The 20,848-nt window shown below is 43.2% G+C and overlaps 5 protein-coding genes across 5 annotated transcripts; 1 reads left to right on the top strand and 4 right to left on the bottom strand.

Annotated features, from left to right (window-relative positions):
- Positions 1-2,861: 2,861 nt before the first annotated feature.
- Positions 2,862-3,608, bottom strand: MELLADRAFT_123759 (uncharacterized protein; the record flags this gene model as incomplete). Its single annotated transcript, XM_007410458.1, has 5 exons — positions 2,862-2,896; positions 2,966-3,028; positions 3,117-3,224; positions 3,308-3,376; positions 3,476-3,608. 5 exons carry the CDS (start codon positions 3,606-3,608, stop codon positions 2,862-2,864), a joined length of 408 nt encoding a protein of 135 aa, XP_007410520.1.
- Positions 3,609-4,456: 848 nt separating this feature from the next.
- On the top strand, positions 4,457-5,162 carry MELLADRAFT_106937 (uncharacterized protein; the record flags this gene model as incomplete). Its single annotated transcript, XM_007410413.1, has 3 exons — positions 4,457-4,525; positions 4,579-4,938; positions 4,995-5,162. 3 exons carry the CDS (start codon positions 4,457-4,459, stop codon positions 5,160-5,162), a joined length of 597 nt encoding a protein of 198 aa, XP_007410475.1.
- Positions 5,163-6,633: 1,471 nt separating this feature from the next.
- On the bottom strand, positions 6,634-7,474 carry MELLADRAFT_87389 (uncharacterized protein; the record flags this gene model as incomplete). The annotated part of the gene is made up of 4 exons (XM_007410457.1): positions 6,634-6,720; positions 6,779-6,928; positions 6,991-7,356; positions 7,409-7,474. The coding sequence occupies 4 exons, from the start codon at positions 7,472-7,474 to the stop codon at positions 6,634-6,636; spliced, it is 669 nt and encodes a 222-aa protein (XP_007410519.1).
- A 6,550-nt stretch (positions 7,475-14,024) lies between these two features.
- Positions 14,025-14,753, bottom strand: MELLADRAFT_63571 (uncharacterized protein; the record flags this gene model as incomplete). The annotated part of the gene is made up of 3 exons (XM_007410456.1): positions 14,025-14,351; positions 14,421-14,573; positions 14,646-14,753. The coding sequence occupies 3 exons, from the start codon at positions 14,751-14,753 to the stop codon at positions 14,025-14,027; spliced, it is 588 nt and encodes a 195-aa protein (XP_007410518.1).
- Positions 14,754-19,403: 4,650 nt separating this feature from the next.
- MELLADRAFT_87391 (uncharacterized protein) lies at positions 19,404-20,844 on the bottom strand (the record flags this gene model as incomplete). The annotated part of the gene is made up of 3 exons (XM_007410455.1): positions 19,404-19,419; positions 19,541-19,962; positions 20,047-20,844. The coding sequence occupies 3 exons, from the start codon at positions 20,842-20,844 to the stop codon at positions 19,404-19,406; spliced, it is 1,236 nt and encodes a 411-aa protein (XP_007410517.1).
- Positions 20,845-20,848: the final 4 nt, after the last annotated feature.

The raw sequence follows: 20,848 nt of genomic DNA on the forward strand, positions 1-20,848 counted from the left end.
TCAAATTCGACCAACACTCCTGGAAATTGTTCATTTTAAGCTCTCCATCTATGAAGGTGTGTTCAATTTTGTTTTTGCTGAGATATCTTATTGGCTTTCTTATGTCTGCAAAAACTCATTGTAAAGATAACCCTTTTCTTTTTACTCATGAAAGGTTTCTCAATAATTATCCACCCAATATTGGGCCATTTGAATCCATTGTCATTGATCTAACTGTACCTATGGATTTTTCTTTTTCTTGATTCATCAAATTTGACAGCCTGAGCAATAGCAGCATAAGGTCATCATGACACCCTATTGATCCCCATCTGATCAATTTGAAAGGGTCTTTGATAAGGCAAGGCATCTTTGTGTTTCACCAAGTTCTCTTCAATATTTCCGCTTTTTGTTCTCAGGTAATGACTACCAAACCACTCAAAAGATCCTTGATCATTTCAGATCTACACTAATTAGCACTGGTGCTAATTAGTCAATCACCCAAATTCTGCTTGGTTGATTTTTGCCCTTAGTCTTACGTTCATTGATTTGAACACTGGGTTGCAAGTGTTATCTTTTCACTGCTCCAATTCTAGATTGGAAGACTTGCTTGAATTTACTCACCATTTTTCAATCAATTGAATTTCTGATTGAAACCACACATTTGAAATAATTGAATTCAATGAAGTATGAATGTCAATTGTATGGATGCCAAATTAAATGTAAACCATTTAGTTGAGATATATTCTTCAATCTTGATGGACTCTGTCAAAATATATGAAGACCTTCTACATCCTTATCATGTTGAAAAGCAATGTTGTCCAGCCTTTGGGTTATTCAAAACATAGCTGATATCCCCTAGATCAATCAATTACAAAATTATATGTTCATCCAAAATTACAAAGTCCATGATGAAATTATGTTCCTGGGATGGAACAATGTGAAGATGATGCAGCAGATTGATCTGCTATCAGTGCCAACAAAGATGCCTTCGATTGGAAAATCCAAGGTATCCTCAGATGGTAGTGGGCTTAGATGTGGTGTCCAAGAGATTGATCCAAGGCGATCTCTGTGGCCAAAGTATGCCTCAGATCGATTCCTCGGACACACAGTCTGAGGGAAGGTAGATCTGATGTGTCTTTGCTGGCAGTGTATGAACATCAAATATTTTTTCACCCTTGGAGGATGGGGTAGAAGCAAGTGTTGATGCATCTAAATGGAGATCTTTGATCATTCAAACATGATCATTGGATTGTTTGAGGACTTCAAATCTTTTCCAACAATCTGAATCCCAATGGCAGTTTGCTGAGGCCAAGAAATCAGATTGTTTTAGATAGGGAGCTTTGTTGATTTTTTGAAAGATCTTGATTTATAGTGGCAAGAAATGGAGAAATTTACATTCTTTTTTGAATCCAAAAAAATCCAGCTTGATATTTTACTTCAAAGACAAAATTCTTTGTTAATTGGAAAATTGACCTATTAGCAACTGGGAAACATTGATTGTGGACCTGAATCTGTGGTTTCAAGATAGCAATAGATGTTTTTTTGCTTATGACTTTTCTTTGAATATTCAGGCTTACCATTTTTTTTCATGATTATAGGTTGGAAAACACCTTGAATGTGATACATGAAAACAGAAAAATTTCACAAAAAACTTCATTGTTGATGTGAAGAATATTGTGGTAGAACAAAAGTCTTGATGGAAGTGTAGGAAGATCTGAACAGTCATTTGGTAAAGACATAATCAAGAGGAATTGATGTTCTTCCCATAAAAAGGAGCTTGGTGAATTTTGGCTTTCTGTGCGCAATTCATGATGAGGTTAGTTCACATAGTGGGTGATCTAAGTCCTTCTTAGTCTGACAACCTACTATGTTCTTTATTTAAACATGATTATTCTATACTATAATGGTAATTGATTGTCAGATGCCCTTGCACTGACTAGCAAGTGGTAGGAAGAGTTTCAGAACTACTTTTTTTGCAAAGTCACACTGGGCCACAATTTAGGCTTGAGGATGAGTGTGAGTTACATTGTTTGGGGGAATTATGGACAACAAGTGTGGTTATTTGCTCATACCAGGGGCCTTGAAGTGTAGGTGCCAAGTAATTATCAGTGCAGCTCCCAATGCTAAATTGCTATACTGTGCTACAGACTGGCAGGAAAATGATTGCAGTGGTATATTTTGTGGCATTAGGAGAATGAGAGTTGACAGCTACATGCTTGCAATATTGACAAACGTATTGTAAAAAAGTTAGAATACTGAAGATATTTCAAGTTAAAAAAGGATCATATATTCAGAGACAACACAAAACAAGTATCTGTCAATGAGACAAAATGATGCTTGATGTATCATATTGAGGCCATTATGGGGGTTAGGGGTTAGGCTTAGGGGGCTAGACTTAGGGCAATGATATCTTCACCATACTCCAAGGGTATGTGGTATTACCTGATTGATCTTCTCCAAAATCACCATCATTCCTACCAATCCATGATCTTACCACAATTGGATATTTCAAGAAACATGGCCTCAATATCCCACCCTGTCACATTCCTTTCCTGTTGTCTGCTGCCTGCAGCAACAATCTAACAGTTCTCCCTCAAATTGCTCTGACATATTTTTAGTTTCCTTAACTGTGTAATATACTTGGGCTAATGATGTGTTACATACACTCTGCTGCATGTACATTCAAACAACTGCTGACTAAGCCTTCCTGCTTGATTGATCTTTGATGAATCATAGGCTCCAGTTGCCTATGTGGATTGAGTTCAGTGGAGCAGGTGGAGCCCATATTATGACTGCGGCGCCCGCCGCCCAATTTGACTAGTACTATAAATTAATGAACATTACAAACATTACACTAAGCAGCTAAGAAGAAGTATTGAGTGTTACGAGTCTGGTACCCATGTGCAAGTGTCACATACTAGCAGGCAACAAAATCTTTTCAGTCAAGTAAGCTTTTGTCATTGATCAAAGAGGAAATAAAACTGACTCATGACGGGAGGATAACGTTCAGGATGGCATGTATAAGCTATACCTCCGGGGTTTTTACAATCTACAAATTAACCATTCAGTCACCAAGAATAAAGTTCATATCAGACATTTCAATGAGCGTTGGAAGGCTTAAGACTCAGGATACTGACTGAAACTATTGCCTGCCACGAGATCATATGTTGCACATTGTTGAGAACTTGTGCCAGGAACTCCAGATCCTCGCAGGCGGCATGCAGAAATTGGAATCCACTGATGATCTTCCAGTACACATGTAAATGAAAGATGTCCAAAAATGAGCTGTCCGACAAGGAGATGATGATTTACTTCAGATATTACTCACTTTGACACCAGCACCTTGAATAAGGACAGTGATATGTATCAATGCTAGATGATCCAAGATGCTTGCATACTTTTAATGTGAGCAATCAAAAATTAGGTCTCCGTAAGACTGGGTGTGTGCTCGTCGTCGGAGTCATAAGGTCACAAAGACCGAAATAGAATCACGTACCTCCTTTACCACCCGACTTTAGTGAAAATCCTACGTTACATTCGACATTTTGACTAGCTACAGTCGCCACATTTGAACTATAAATCCACAGGGACAACAGTGAAGTTGATATCTTCAAAAAAGATTGTAACATATTCGGCAGAAAACTCGAGGAAGAGCAAGAACCAAGGTGCGTCTGTAACGGGGACGAAAACTACCCACGTTGAGTATTCAGGTTTGTTGTCTAGGGGCGAGCTTTAACGTAGGGAAAGAGGAAAAAAGATAAGACCTGCTAAAGGTCTTAGGTTCAAGCGAGACAGGAAGATGGCAATTCAAAGTATGGGCACGGGTGCGAATACGAGGAGCGAAGTAATGCGACGAGTGAAGTTCAATAACAGGTTTTCAATTTGTACAGTGTAAACACGTAAGAATTGATAACTATGAACCAGAAGTGAAATGCTAACAAGTAAGAAAGATCTGAATGATGATTTTTAAACAAGGTAACAGATGGTCCGCAAGCGGACGATTACCGCATGGAGGGATAGTTCTTCTTATTCATGACTAGGTCTTTGGCGCCCAGCCGCCACATAGCTTGTATCTCGGCTTGTGTCACGTGTTACTTGTTACGATGTCACAGCTACATTCATCACTTGTCTAAGTTATTACCAGATGGTCCCCACCGCGATATTTGTTGTCAGATGTCTTGCTATCGTTTGTATTAATCGCAACAACGCCGTGGATGCAGTCATATATCGCTTGTCTGTGAGTATTGTCTTCGTACTTGACTTCCATGCACAGTTGCACCGCAGAACCAAACGCCGATTCAAGCAAACTTGGCATGATTGCCCGGTTTCGCGATTGAACATTGCATGACGCGCCGGTGTGAATGTGTAGGTTTTACCAATTTCACTACGAGCCACAAAGCTTCACCTCCGCATATCGGCTGAATAAATAGATTCTATCACGCCCATTCGTCGTAACATTTCAATGACCTCTGTAACAATGTCCTCTCAAGTTCCCATGATGATCGGTGCTCTTCATATGACAGGCGTATTCCGTTTAGATAACTTGGTTTGTCGACTTTTCCCACCTAATGATAATCCTTCTGACTCGTTTTTGTGTAGATACCTACTCGTATGGATGCGATAAACCCGCTTCGATATTTCAGTGCGACCATCCTAGTAACCGACGATTCTTTTTTGCCGAAAACTATCTTAATTGCCGACGACATGTTTACCCACGCACTGTCTTCCGGCGTCTTATTTCGCGTCAGCGGGACAGTGCTCAACCGCTTTCATCAGTACCCCCCCGTACTGTTCCCCGACTACTTAACCTTACCGCCAAGCCCCGTCTTGTACCCTCGTGCTCCCGATTTCGCGAACGACATAAACGTCAGGTCTTGGGGCCAAGTAGAATCAGAAACATATCGCGAGGCCTGGCAAAACACGTCGTTGATAGTCAAACATGAGGATTGGGATCCATCCGTGAGCTCTTCTTGTTGGATTGCTCAACCTCAGGTACTAATGCTGCGCTACCATAGGGACTTTGTGTCGGTTCCTTCGTCGCCAAATACCTCTGCGACAAACCATGTCTTCGTGATATCGATGCTCACTCATTGGTTGGTACTAAGGTTCAAATCGACGGTCGCGTTCGTGGCTTTCGCGAGGGACGTGATACCTGTGTCATCACAGTTCGTCTCGTATTGTAAATAGCAATGCACCACGACGCTGACGATCGAGCAGGCCGTCCATATCCGCATTGCAGATGTGTAGCCGTTCGCCCGGTGTGAGGGTAGGGTATTCTTTTAGAGTACTCTAAGCTCACTAATGGAAGATAAGGTGGGTTCTTTTGATTTAAAGTAGTTGTATTTCAAAGATAAGTTTCTAAATACAATGAGAATAAAAACAAAAGCAAGAAAGGAAAAGGGACTAACAGTCTGTTTGGATAAATCCAGACAGACTACAGTTAGATGACTCCTTAAAAAGGAGGTTTGAATTATAATTCATAATTATTATGAAATAAAAGAGCTGGGTCCAAGGCTCTACTTTAATCCTTATGGTAACAGATTAAAGAGTGAGGTGAAGGTCACTAATCTGGTTATTCTAAAGTCACCAACTTGTAGTTGTTCAAAAGGTGCACTAACCTGTGAGTTGATATAGGTCACTAACCTGTAGTTGTTCAAAAGGTGCACTAACCTGTGAGTTGATATAGGTCACTAACCTGTAGTTGTTCAAAAGGTGCACTAACCTGTGAGTTGATGTAGGTCACTAACCTGTGGTTGTTCAAAAGGTAACCAACCTGAAGTTAATTGGAAGGTCACTAACCTGAAAGATTTCTACTTAGGGAAAGTAGAGGACCCAGACAAAGTGAAGAGATTACTACTTACTTTTAGTCAGGAAGCTGATTAAAGTTATGAAGTTATCACTAGTCTTATATTTATAAGACTCTTGATGTTACTTCAATAGAACTTTAATGCTGTTCTTTAAAAGTATGGTGTGATAATTGCTTGGGGGGAAATCTCTGAAGGCTGAGAGAGGAGGAGTTTATATACTCTCCTCTCCAAACCTAACTGTAGTGATATTTGTTTACATCACTACCTTGGTTTAGGGTTTAATTAGTACTATTAGTTATGATTATTACAAACACTACATACTTACATATACATGTTATGTAAATTATGTAGTATAAGCATTTTAACTCTTGACACTGAGTTATGAGGTGAAAATGATGTTTTATTACATATTACATATGATTTTAAGTGTATATGTATATGTAATTAATGTCTGTATATGTTTTATTACATGTTAAATGTGTTTTATAAGCTGTATGTACATGTAATCAAATTTATATGGGAAAGTTCTATATTATAAGTTAGTTTTGGGTACATGTTTATGTACTCAGGGCTGACACCCGGCTACCTCCACGCCCTCCCTACCAACACTACCTTACCACGAAGCATAGATAGTCGTAAGGAAGTCATGTACGTTGACCGTCAATAAATTTTTATTCATTATCATCACAGTGTATTTCTACAATTTTTACATGATATGTGTGAGTAATTCCACATAGGAAGAGGAGCGCGCCAGCGCAGAGCATAACACCCGTGACCCCCATTCCATCACCTCCCAGGACCCTGACTCAATGAATGAGGCTTTGATATCTCATAGTGCATAGCCCATTTACTCCGACGTGGCTGGACTCAAGCCCTGTTGGCGTCTGCTCTGTCTGCGTTTCAGTTCACACTGGACCAATAGAATCTCGGTCACCTGCGAACGCAGAAGCGTCAACATCCGCAAGTCGAAGGATACAGTTGCAACGACTTACTTGAATTTCCCAAGTATTGTCTCTTGATAGAAAACCAGTCACATTGCCACGTAACCCTATGACATTGCCTGCGCACAGTGCATCGCCTGATATGCTTTCTGCGACCTGCGCATTGATCAGCCAATTTGCATGAAACTCCACACGTTCTCCCTGATAATCGCACAAGATATTCAGTCGTATGTTAGGCATTACCAGAGCCACCACAGACTTACACTTGAACCTGTGCACCAGTGTAAAACTTTAATAACTTCGTTGTAGCATCCTTCTTCCGATGCTGAGCGAAGATCCCAGTCGACAATCTGACCAACGCCGTGAGCTGAGACTTTGTTAACCAAGGCGTTGACACGGACTTCTGCTTGATCTATAGCGATAGTGTTGACCACGTCCTCGAAGACCGTAGAAATGCTGTTGCGGCCACCTGCAGCGACCTGGCCCTCAATCCTGTAAGCACGTCCCCGTCGCAAAATTGTTTCGTGCTTCTTTGCCGCGATCATCAATGGGACGCCTTCAGCGTCATCGGCCACGATTATGACATTGGATTCGAAGCACTTGAATACCTCGCTCTCGTCGTGTTCAACCTATAATAGAGTCGTCAGCTCTTTGAATGAGGCATTGAAAAAGACGACGTACATCATGCCTAGTCCAGAAAATGCTACTAAAGCGCAATGGAAACCTTGCCATAGGGTGATATTTCATGATCAGATGTAGGAAAACAATTTAATAGTTGGATTGGTAGTTTGGTTCTGCAGATTCTGTGTATTGGTTGCAGCCTGGAGGTGACAATTGACGAAATTTGTTGGCTACTTTTTTTGGGTGCCCGTGGAGTGGCAGCTACGACATCTTATACGTTGCGAATATTGTGTTCACGTACACTCATACGTTTGTCCAGCTATTTCGTTCGTTGATTATTATCTGCGTCTTGGTTAACCTCGGCTTCGACCAGGCCGGTTGGCCCAATCATTTACAACAATCCAGAGTTACAAATCCAGTTAACCTATTCCGTTGGCACTGCTGAGCTTGCGCGCTGCATGCAGTTAATCTCCAATGCCATACCGTCCTCTTGTAATTTGGTGGCGATGCGCGTCATTTTCCCGTACCTAAGCGCCACTTGCCCAAACAGATAACCGTCACTACGGGCCCATTGACGCCAATACGTCTGCCCTGGCCACAGCAACGCTGGCCTGGGTTGGAATAATACACTTCTCTGCGCTCATCTTCGTGCTTGCCCCCAAGCAGCTGATATGGCAACACCGTCATAATTACTCTGGCTATCTAAAATAACATGTCCGTCATACGTATGACGGTACAAAGACTGTCGGTCGATATGAGCATCTGGGCTGAGGTGACACAGACAAAGAACATGATTGTACATGCATTACAATGGTCTCGTAAGGTAGTAACTCAGAGACATGACCCAATACGATGACAACGACACATCAATAATTAGACAGATAAAAACTCTCTGTGAACGATATTTAAGGCAGACTCGCCCCCGCGCTGCCTCATTGTGACTCGGACGTTTCCAGCAGACGTGCAGCGGGACAAGGCTACGTATAACTGACCGTGTGCAAAGACGTCGTTCAGCAATGATACCATGACACGATTGACACTTTGATCTTGAGCTTTATTGACTGTCATGGCGAACGCTAGTGACACAGGGAATTGGTGTCGATAGAAGGACACTGCCAGCATTAAAGAGATTCCCGGGTGGGAATATGGGTCCCAGGAACCAAATGCCCCATTTGTTACTGCTAAATATCTTCATAAGTATTTCCTCAGTAGCCATGGTGATATATGTAGTCAATCTTTTGGGCTGTTTGTTGCAATTGTAACAAAGTTACAGAACATATTACATGTGAATTTCTCAACCAGATGAGCAGGTAACTGAGCGGAGCTATATGTAGATGACAGCTAAGTATTCACTCAGATGTTTGCACATATGTAACATATACTTTATTGCTCAGATGGCCACTGTGTGATGGCTTCATGACCTATTCTACTCTCAAAAATGTTCCCAGCCTAGTGCTGATTCCCATCAAGGAACCTCTTTAATGCTGGCAGTGGGATAGTGGCATGATATTGTCAGCGGTGTGCAGGGTCTTGATTTTCGGCAGCATAACCATTTTTCCCTTTTGTCGTCCCAAAACGATCCTGCATCGCAAAGCATTAGTACCGCATTTTGTCACAATTAAGCGTGTGCCATTGCATAATCCTTGTGCGAGGTTGAGATTGCGAAGCAACATCAGTGGAACCCCCGGTTTTATCTGGAGGACATTCTTTGGAAATGATGCTATCTCGCACGAGTTGAGGATTTCGGGAGATACCATTTCGTCGTGTTCTTCTTCTGGAATGTTAAAAGCATGGTATTCGCTCTGCTTGCTTGACATGTCGTTAAGAACTTGGTCATTGATCGCATTCACGTCCACGTTCAAGGGCGTTAATATGCATCTGTCGGAATAGAATTCGCCCAACCTCTGCCAGTTCTCTTGCACAACTAACGCGTCAACATTATCGTACTGTTCACGGACAGCCTGTTGATCAAACTCGACATCGGATCGCATGCTTGACACATTGCAGATACCAATGTCAATTAGTCCAAAATCCTCATCTTGCAGCTCGCCGTTCCCAAGGGCGAGTAACCATACACCAAATGCCGCATTAGCTTCGGCTTCTTGGGGCGATTGACTGTCAACGCGTCGCATCCGGAGGTTCACGTGAAGCGCATACTTCTCTATCTTGGGCCACAAGTGCGACATTTTCAAAGACGCATTGGCTTGTTGTGACATTGACGATTGTGGGATGACTGGCATAGTTTGACGAAAATCACGACCAAATAGTACAACCATCCCTCCGAATGGCGCTGTACTACCTCGTAGATCTCGCAAACTCCGGTCGACGCAATGGATGACAGATTTATTTTGCATAGCAATTTCGTCCCAGACCAGCAAAGTGGCCGTCTTAAGTCGTCGTCCAGCTTTATCCATTGGGCTGAAATTACAGGTCGTGAATTCGTCGTTATGGATTGGGACTTTCAATGCAGAGTGTGCGGTCTCTCCTTTTAACAACAACAACGCCGCGACGCCGGAAGACGCGACAGATACGTAGGAAATACCTTCTAGGTTTGCCTTATGGAGTACAGCATTCATGACATACGTCTTGCCAGTACCACCCGGACCGTCAAGATAGAACAAACCTCCCTCTCTCCGGGCGAGGCATTCAGTAACCGCAGTATAAACATTAAGCTGTTCTCGATTAAGTTTCGGTATCGCATCATCAAGATACCTCGCGCTAGCTTCTGTGTCGTCTTCATCGCCCTCTCTCGGCTTGTAAAGAGGCCCAAGATATTGAAGTCGTTCTAAGTCTTCTGCGGGAGTACCTGCGTCATCCAGAGTGATGTCCATTTCGGCTAGACATCGGCGCAGGCGGTGTAATCCGAGCGCTTCAACCGTCTTGACGTCGACTTGCAAATCCGGATTTTCACGTTTGATATCACGTTTGCAGTCATCACGCAAGTCATGCTTATGGGCAAGCCAAAGGGCAAATGGATTTGCGGGCGGGGAATGCTTTAAGAGTAGGGCGAAATAATTCCGGAGTTGCACGCCCGTTTGCCAAGAGGCGGCCTCAGTCATTGAAGCTGCATAATGCTCGTCGCCCAGCAACAGGCCCAGTTCGTGGAAAGCTCGTCGATAAGACGGACATATAACTCCATTGACGGTTCTGATGTCAACGAAGCTCTTAGAGCCGCGCACGTTGGCGAGGAGAAGTCTCAAATAGTAGCGTTCGCCGCAATAGATCGACGCAAAATAGGTGCGAGATATCGTGTTCGTATTGTAGGCTCTGTCTTTCCATCAATTACGCTTGTAGGCTCTGTCTTTCCATCGATTACGCTTGTAGGCTCTGTCTTTCCATCGATTACGCTTCTCGTCCCAAGTGAAATGTGCGGGCATATCACGATATAAAAGGCTTGAGATTGGCACTTTGAATGTACTCGTTACGTGGTTTTCGGCGTTCAATTGGAAAAACTCCGTGAGGGTTGTGCGTCCCGCACGTCCACTTTCCAAATTCTCCTCGAGAGATTCTTCGTCGCGCCATGTAACGGATTGCGCGTCTTCCAAATGCAAAGCGAGTCGCTGTACGGCAGGATATCTACCCAACATTGGGAATTTGAACAAACGCCAGCAAGCTAATTCACAATGTTAGTATTGATCTTGCGTTTTTTGGGCAGCAGGCTTACCTTCTGAAGCGCTAACGTAGCGTCCGTCGACGTGGCCCATGACCTCGTCGGCAGAAGTGAAAGATGTTGCCGACCTGTCGTGACCCTTAGCAATATACGTATAGAGGTATTTGACAGATTTAGTGCTAACTGGAATCTTGACATTGATATGACACTTGAAACGTAGTAGAAGGTAAGGGTTGTAGGGCACAACATCTTGGCTTGTGCAAACATGTCCTTTGTAAGTTATTGTTCGCGCAGAGGCTGGTCGTTTGTATAGTGGGTATGCGTTCTCTAAAACTTGCGTAACTTCTGAGTTCAGACGGGGATAACCGTACTTGCATGAATTGTTTTTCCAACATGGTCGACCTTTGCAGGGTCCGTGTAACATGTGTCTGCCTACTAAGTCGTGTAACATGGGATTTTGTTTCGGGCAAGGGATGTCAGCACTGATTTGCATGTTGATCTTGTCGGCGCTTCGTAGTCTATGCTCCTTGCTCATCATCAGAATCAAATGGGCATGTGGCAATGATCGTTTCTGGAATTCGATTGTGTAGACATAGGCCGAACATTCGCCGAATCGTTTACGTTTTGTCAAGTCGAGCAATAATTCCTGAAACTTCAGATTGAAAACGTGTGCTATTAGGTCCGGCCGATCTTGTGATGTTTCGCCGGGTTTCAACTCCCTCGTTATTTCAGGCCACTGAGGGTTTGTAGTCATGGTAATGAAATAACCTGGTTCACCGAGCTCCTGTCTCAAAGCCATCGCGTCGTGATACAATTCGGTCATTGAGCGCGGTCCTCCAACGAAAGAAGATGGTAGGATTACCGATTTGCTTGGTATCAAATCATTACGACCAAGCGCCTCGACAACGCCGCTATAGATAGCAGCTCGAAGCCTCACTTGGTTGTTGCGAATGTATTGCAGCCGCCAATGCTCGACGCATACGTACATATCAACCATAACTTCTTGAAGCAGCCTACCAGCTGGGAGAATAGCAGAGAACGTATCAGGCCGATCAAACAGTATTCGCGCAAACCATTCGAGGTTTGTGACTTTACCACCGCGGCCTATTTTAACTGACATCAGTATTTAGGTATTCATATTGCACGGTGATAGACTTACGCGTAGAGCCAGGTACACGGTAATTCATATCAAAACCCTTTGTACCAAAAGGTAAGAGAAACGGGTAGCGGAGGGCAAGATAGGTGTAACGCTATCTCCCGACAGCATTACAAAACATATCTCATTACAAGCATAGAGTTAGCCTTATACCCAAACTCAACTTTTCATACTTATTCAAACTGTCGACACGCACGCTCCTGGCTCCTTAGGGAATCTAAACTAATGTTTTGATTATCATCCTTTTGGAGCTAGGTGAGTCTTTCATTATTTCTTCTTATAAAACTATCTCTTATTATATTTCTTTCATATACTCAGATGTAATCCCTTAGAGGGAATCTAAACTAATGTTTTGATTATCATCCTTTTGGAGCTAGGAATTTAAAGTACACATTAGTTCTAGAAAAACTTCCCTCAGCTCTCTATTTTGAGCTTCCCGTCCCGTTCGTTGAAAGATCATTTCCCCGCAGTGAGGATAACTATAGATCCTTTACACTTTTTTTTTCTCGAACTATACCCGCATATCGACCGTTTTTTCATTCAAAAGATTCACATTCAACAACCCGGATCTGCAGGATTTTCACCGAATCTGCAAGATTACAAACCTTGTTCATAGTTCATACTGTTTATGAGCTCACCACCCGAATCCCGCTCAACTCGAAGCTTGAATCGAACACTCCTAGATAGAGTGGACGACCCGGAATCTATCATCCGGCAACAGAGTTCTTCGACGCAATACCAACGACGATCTGTTGAGGAGGCTGACCGTTATACGGTGGATGAGGTACTCTTTGCGAACCTTCCACACTCCCGTTCTACCCCCACTCCAGCTACGGAAAAACCGTACAACCCAAAACCTACGCCTCCCGACACTCCCATTTACTCTATCCCGGGGATGTCGACTTTTGCGCGCATAGAGGTGAATGAAAAAGCATTATTATACATCCGGATGAGGCGTTCAAAGTTCTGAGTGGCTGGATGAAGTGCAGAGGTAAGTCAGATGTTCAATCACACTGACGGATTGGAAATGGACGCACCTTCGTCTTGTGCGGTTAATAGGTACTTAAAAAGGGGCGCAGTAATGTGGTCCCCCTCATAGTCGACTGGAAGTGTGATCGTACCGCCTTGACAGCATTCAGAATACGCGTGTGGATTAGTTTTGTTCGCGGAGACTGGTCTCTCTTCTTTCCAATGCAAAGCTTTGCAAAAAGAGCACTGATCGTCCATTGCTCCAAGGCGGTGCGGGAGTTCTGTCGAGAATCGTGCGAGGAGAGAAACCTCATCAGCCTCGTGTGGCTGACGTATCGCAGGGCCTGCGTTGGCGTGGCGACCAGGCTGAGGATTATAATTGATCATGGGTGCCAGTGGCATTGTGATGTGACTGGGCCCGAATGGATACCCTGCGATATAATGTTTTCGTGCGCAATAAGATGCTTGTTTTGCTATGGGAAAGCGGTGGTTAAGGAAAGGCGTTAACTTGTGTGACGGGGTCAAGGTAGCGCCACAGAGAAAATAGTGAAGGAGCAGTGTTGGCAAGGTGAGCATAGAATGTAAATGACGTGTGATGGGATAGTTTGTCACGATAGTTGGTGTACAATGAAGAGTAGTTCAAAGCAATTGACAAAATAGGAGGTTATTATTCAGAGTTTGCGTGATCAAGACATGTTCATTGATTAATCATCACATCGAACTCGTTGGTGCGGACTGGGAATTTGGATCAGGCTGCGAGCTGCAGAGGCCGTGCGTCTGGATGTGCCTGTTCGTTGGTTGTGGCACGACCTGCAAACGTTGGAGCACGACAGATTAGATTTTTCGATCAGGTTCTGTTGATACACAGCTATGACATATAATTACAATATCTACAATCTATGAAAATACACTTAAAACGTCATCGTAAGGCATGGTAATATCTATTGCAAGCGCGGACGCTTCGGTTTGCTTGATGTGTCAACGGGATGTACGTGCAAACGTCGAGTGGGGCTGGAAAAAACATCAGAAGATTCCAACTCCACACCCTCGCAGGACACAGTGATAGAAGCATAGTCTTCAACGTCGGAGCCGGCGGCCGGCCTGTCAGAGAAGCTATAAAAATCAGACCAACAACCAACGGCTCCTGAGATTGGGCGGCTCATTGCAGCTGGGATGTTGGCTGAGGTTTCGGGAGGTGTGCGCCCAAATGGGACGTCCGTACGGTTGCAAAGTACTGGAGGCGGCGCTTTGGAAGAAATTTGGACATGCTGTGCCTGCGTGAGTCACCTGGTCAGTTTAGGCGTACGTTAATCGGTAGGTGCCTGTGCAGAACATACTTCAGTTTCCCATAAATGACTCGGCTCATTATAGTCTTTAATGACACCGGTAATGGTGACCTGTGCACCTGGCACGAGGAGACTGACGTCGTGGTTGTCTTGTAGAGCTTTTGGCAGGTAATGTCGTGTGCGGCATATGACCAAGCTGTTGGTCTGCAGTGTTGCGGAAAGTAACGTGGGATTAATACACCTGTTGGAATGGAGTGAGTTCTTGTGATTGCTTACAATGGGATCTTCGTCGACGCTACTCAGCGTGATGACTATGGTCGTAGTCCTATCGTGAGGGTTGAGTCGAACGTACTCGGTACGTTGGATGGTTCCACAAGCAATCATAGAGACACGATCGATGACTGCTGCGACAAATTCGAGTGACAACGTATTCAACGGTCCGAGGTCTATTGCGTCGTCAGGGTGAAAATGAAGATGATCTTCTCGATAGGTGTTGGAACCAATGAATTTGCAAGTCATGACGTAGATGTGTCCAGGTTTGAGTAGCGAGGTAGCGGAGCCTGCCCTAGCGAGACAAACGGGTGTGAGGAAGGGATCTTCGGTTGAGAGACCCGAGGTCGAGATGGAACCGCGAGTGAAAATAAAGCCCTTGTCATTTGCGAGGTCGTCGGGGATCTGCAGTTGAAGAGTCAGTGGAATATACGGGGTCCAGTAGCAAAGCGACTGACGTTGGATCCAGCCTGACCTACATACTGAACTTGAATGAAATCGGCGCGTGAGGTAAGGAAATTGGGTATCATGACGTATAGGCAGATTATAAGTTTATAGACGGTGTATATGATGAAGTATAAGACTAAGAAGTTGATTATGGTGAGAGAATCGCGACAATCACTGACACTGCACAGATGTAGTATTTTTCGGCTATGCAAAATGATTAGAATTAATGTCAAAAATGATTAAAAATGCTATGTTAATGCATAAAAATGCACCATTAATGCACCATTAATGAAAAAAAATGCAGCATCAATGCAGAAAAATGCAGTGTTAATGCACATGAAGAATGAATGCAGAATTCCACCTTTTTCAATTTTGTTTGTCCTTCAGGTCAATCATTTTTCACTTGGGAAAAATACTACATTTGCCCAGTGTGAATGATTGGTCAGACGAGCTTTATACTAACGTTGACAATGACAGGCGCATCGTTTGCTGACGGAGTGACGTTCACCGCGGAACCCTTCTTTCTTCGACTTGTAGTCGAGTCGAGGGAAGTTTTAAAAGCGACTCGTAGTCGAGTCCCCGCGTTCTCAGCTAATCTCAGAGAGCACTTGAGATTTGGCCTTGATACAGGCGCCAACTTCACAAAAAAAAAATTTCAATATCATGACCCGAACTCGGCCAAATCGGGCTTAAGAAGCCCTAGCGGTATCAGTCGCTGTGGCCTGTTCACCGCCAGAAAGCAGCATGCTGAGCCAGGCTGAGCCCCTAAATCTTTTACTCCCTTAGCACCGATAACTCGTGATTCAAAATATTTCTACTTTTCATTGGGAAACACAAAGAAGAAAGACATGCACAAAGAACTTGTGCTCAATTCAAGATGATCAACATCCTTAAAGGATGAGTTTGTTTCCTTGTCTTGCCCACTATACATATACTTTTGAAGACGATTACTATGTAAATGTCTTCGCGATTCAAATAGGAATGTAGACAAACAGGGTTTTGTTACGTCTTGCCCGAAAGATTTCCAATCAGAACGAAAAAATAGCACTGTAGTTACTTGAAACATTTCCGATTGAAATGAAAAAAACCATTCGATGAACGTTTTCCGATTGAAATGAAAACAAAAAACAAAACAAAAAATCAAACTTGAAGTCGACACGAAAAACAGTGTTGTTGTGAATTCAATTTTATTAACAACTCGAAGTAAGTGTGCTTCTCAATAAGTTGTGATCATTAAAGGTGATTGGAAACAGCAAAAAAAAATTATAGTCCCACAACCTGAAATTGGAAACATGCGAGACAAGGAAGTAAGGAAAAATAACTATCAGATCCCTATTGAGTCACTTTCATCCTCATTATCCCCTGTGCGTACGGCTTCTTCCATCTCGGGAGACATCCTTCGCTTCTTACCCTTGACCCTATACTTGTCAAAATCAAAGTCCTCGATTGGGATGAGGGAGATGGGGTTCGTTTGGATGTCAATGTTGACTCTTCGAGCCATCTCTTCGGTAAGACCAGAGTTGGGTCTGGTGATCCAGGATCTGTAGAGGCTGTCGGATGGTTCGTAACGTAAGTTGAACCCTTCGTCTTGTAGTCGACCTTCACAATTTGACCACGGCCAACCCTGCGGTTTTTTGGTAGATTTTCCTGGAAAAAGCCAAAGTGAGCCACTGTAACATTAGCACCAACGGTTCTAATAGTTACATACGAATTATCTCGTTCAACGTTTCCTTCAACTTGTCTTTTTCGATTGTTGGACCCCCTGGAGGTAGGTTGTAAAGATGGTGTTAGTGTTAATGTCAGAAAACTATCCGTCAGAAAACTATCGAATCGAACATCGTGGGACTCACTTGATCTTTTAGGCCGTACAAGGCCAGCAATTGTCTTGCCTGTAACATATGCTTGCATCTTTGATGTAGTACTTTCATGCTTTGCAGACGAACCGAGGTCATAGTCAGCCCAATCCCACAACCCAGGTGTAGTGGCCATGAATTGAAAACAGTGCGTTGATGAAAGGTGAGTTGAGACGGCTGTGATGGTGAATTGAACCGGATGAATACGAGACATGTTGTTTGCCTACAAGTCATCAAATTTTATTAATGATGCAATGCATGGAAACAACAGAAAAATCATACCTTCTTAATAAAGTCAGATACAAAATCTTCACATTTAGATCTTGAGCGCCCTAAGTCGCGTCCCGATGTCCGCAAGCCAGCCTGACAAACAACTTCATCGTTTGATCCACGAACAAATTTGACTAGGCCAGTTTGAGTGGGTCAATTGTCTGGTATCTCTTCAGGATTGATGCCATAATCATCATGACCTTCGAGATCAACACCTTCATCAAGGTTGTCTGATTTGTCAACATCAGAATCCTTTGGAATAAACGCATCCTTCTCGTCCTGTGACAAGCTAGCCCATAGCTCCTTCACCAGTTGCACTGCTTTTTCATTTGTTGCTCCACCATCTGTGAATATCGACATGATTCGATTGATTTGAATACCTATGTGAATTTCATTTTAAATATATATAGAAAGGATCCCACTATTTAGCGCCCCCTCGGCTGATATCCGGAGCCCCCCGGGTTTTCACCAAAACCCGTGTGACCCGCTGACACCCGACTATTTTCAGCCTATATTTCGCACAGTCGGACCTTGGGGGCTCCTCAAGGGCTCTCTAAGAGGGCGCAAACTCGCAAATAGAGCCCCTGATTAATTCTTAATTGACCTGTTTGGTGCCCTTCCATCCTTGATGGGGCAACAAAACTTTATTAAAACAAATAAAAGGGCGCCCAAGTTCTTTCGCGCCCGGACCGGCCCCATTACTGCACAGACATTGGCTCCTCAAGTAAGGGACACATACCCATAATAGCAACTTCCGTCTCTGAAGCTCAAAATATCACCCAATCGCTCAATCACCCATATTTCACCTCATTCTTCATTTAATCATCAAATCCCCTTCTCTATGCCTCATTAACAACCGTCGGATACCGGTGAACGCAATCCGAACTCCCCCTCCAAAAAATTGGACCATCCTACGTTGAATGAAACAGATTCTATGATGAGCGAACTAAGGTCCCTATCATTAGGAAGCTCAATCAAATGGTCTAACTCAAATCATGACCAAGATGATGAATGGATTCAACAACAAAATCAAAGAGCTCTACAACCCAATCAAAGAGCTACGGGAAGAAGCATACTTCAATCGGAACGTACGGCTAGTTGGAACCTTTCGGAAAAAGTCACAAGCTTCCGAGTACTGAAATACAATGTGACATTGGACCACCTTCCAGTGGCTGCTCTTTGGGATCTAACCCTCACCTCCCATATCCTCCCATGTATTGCTGAAGCTGACAGATATCTTCATCTTTACTTCCTGTGCGTATGTAGTATACCATGAAGGACTATTCAATGAACATCACTCATCAATTGCCTTTCATCATGCTCATATGGTAGCGTTATCAGCCCCTTTATTGCTTGTGAGACTGGGTCTTGCTCTGTACAAAAAAACTGCTCAAATCATCCGCATTTCATTCCACTTGAATTGAGAGGCTTTAAAACTGATTTGCTGTTTTTTACGCATTTCTAAACCTTCAAGGTGCAATGAGCAAGATCATAGACAAAGAGCTAACAAGCAACGGGGCACAAAGAGTAGGTTAGATAGGAATGGGAGACGATGTCAAGTGCAAGTATCGAGCACAATTGAATTTGTGGCCTCACAGTCACTAGTCTGTCTCTTATGTTGTACACTCTACTCTATACTTGTGTTGCCTTTTGTGTTTGTTTTTGTAGCTCTCCTGTCCTACTCGTTTGTTTCGACTTTCTAGCTCTTTTAGCTTTCTAGTTCTGATTCCTATATCTGATGTTGTATCTCTCCCTCAATTCTTCCTTATGTTGTATGAACCCCCTAAATCTATGTATACCTTCCTTGAGTTTAGGATACATATATGCCATGGTCTTGTGTACTCAAGTGCAATAGTGGCTCGTCGGACGCTATAGTGAACTGAGAAACTCTGCTCTCCCCTCGACATAGTTTCTTAGCTTCTATCCTTATACTTGGACTGTACATATACGTAGTGTGTACAAAACAAAACGGCGAGGTCAATGGACATTGGAGGATGAGTAGGGGGCAATTTTATTTGAGGAGGAAGCCCGATTTTTTCAAACAAGGAGCCCTGTTTGAAAAAAGGGGCAGCTAAATTGTTTGTAGCCTGGTGTCCGACCCGAGAGGGGGCGCCGGATACTGCTCCGAGGGCTCTAAATAGTGGGATCCTATAGAAATTATACGACTTGTACTCACATTTACAGTAGATATCTCTCACTTTCTGGGATCCCTTGAAGCGATCATAAGCTCTTGAAGCTCGAAGATATGTCCATTTTCCACTGTCAGGAAGAGAAATAGACGATGTGAGATGAATACAAAATCAAATACATAGAAGACAGTAGGAAGCTCACACTTCAGTTGCCGCGACATCTTGTGATATTCCAAGATGTATGCACAAGATTGCGAGAAGCTTCTCGGTGGAATGATGAAAGTCGCGGAGTATTTTCTTTTTGGTGTTTGACATTACACCTTTCTTTGTACCGTCCCCTCGGCTATGCTTGTCGGCCATCGTTCTAAGCTCTACAGCATCAAAGTTATTGAACAACTGTTCAACTGTATAGTTGTCTGGAAGTGATATATCATCAGGTAAGCGGAACGATGGAGCTAGAAATTCATCAACGATAGCCTTAGAGCTCTTCGTGGCTGTTGTTGATTTGCCTACATGTGTAGGTTGCTTTTCGGTTGGATTTTGTTGCTTTTCGGTTGGATTTTGTTGCTTTTTGGCTGGATTTTCTTGAGTAGCCTTCGATTTTCTGGCTCGCGATGACGCTTTCTTCGTTTGGGAGGTTTGATGTGATGGAACAGGTCGTGTAGAAGAGGGCATTGGTAGGTTTGAAGGTAGGTTTGAAGGTCTTACTTGCTGCGCGAGAGATGGTTGTTGGAAGCGTGAAACTGATGCGTCTGGGGCTCTTTCAGATAATACACGATTGGTTTCAATAGCATTGATATTGATAGGGATAGTTGCACGTTGAGGATTAGGAACCGAAAGCTGATTGTGATTATGATTTTCAATTCGATTCAATGTTTGATTAACGTGATCTTGATTTGTATCAATTTGATGATGTAGATGAGCTTGATTGATATCAAAACTACTTTGCCGAGTGGTGGGATCAATAAGATGGTCTAATGTGTGATTAAAAGTGTTATCTTGATTCATACTGTTTGAGGGTTGTGGATCCGTAGAAATAGAATTTTGTCGATTGAAGGTATTAGAATTGTATTGATTTAGATTCATTCTATGATCCTGATTGTGACGAGCATTTGGATAAATAGCAGGAGTACTCGTATCAAATGAATGATCTGGTGCAATAAAAGGGCCTTGACCCATGTTATATTGATTGTTGATAAGACGATTTGGAGCGAGATGTTGCACCTGAAGTTGATCATTTTGAGAAAACATCAAGCTGTTAGTATTGGTAGAGGATGTTTCAAATGAATGCTGGAAATCAGCGGCTTCTGGATATGTGTAGTTCATTTTGAAGGTCTTCTTTGGCGATGCTGGTTTAAGTGCTGGATGCGTGAATTGTGATTGTATGCGGGTGATGTAGTAATGCACCCCACATGAAGATGAGTAAAGTTCTAGTGTGTAGTGGCGCTTGCCGGAATTGGCGCAATAATCGTGGCAAAAACCAAAAACACGGCCTAAACTCAGCATTTTC

This window comes from Melampsora larici-populina (genome assembly GCF_000204055.1).
Source record: "Melampsora larici-populina 98AG31 unplaced genomic scaffold MELLAscaffold_20, whole genome shotgun sequence".
Taxonomy (NCBI): domain Eukaryota; kingdom Fungi; phylum Basidiomycota; class Pucciniomycetes; order Pucciniales; family Melampsoraceae; genus Melampsora; species Melampsora laricis-populina.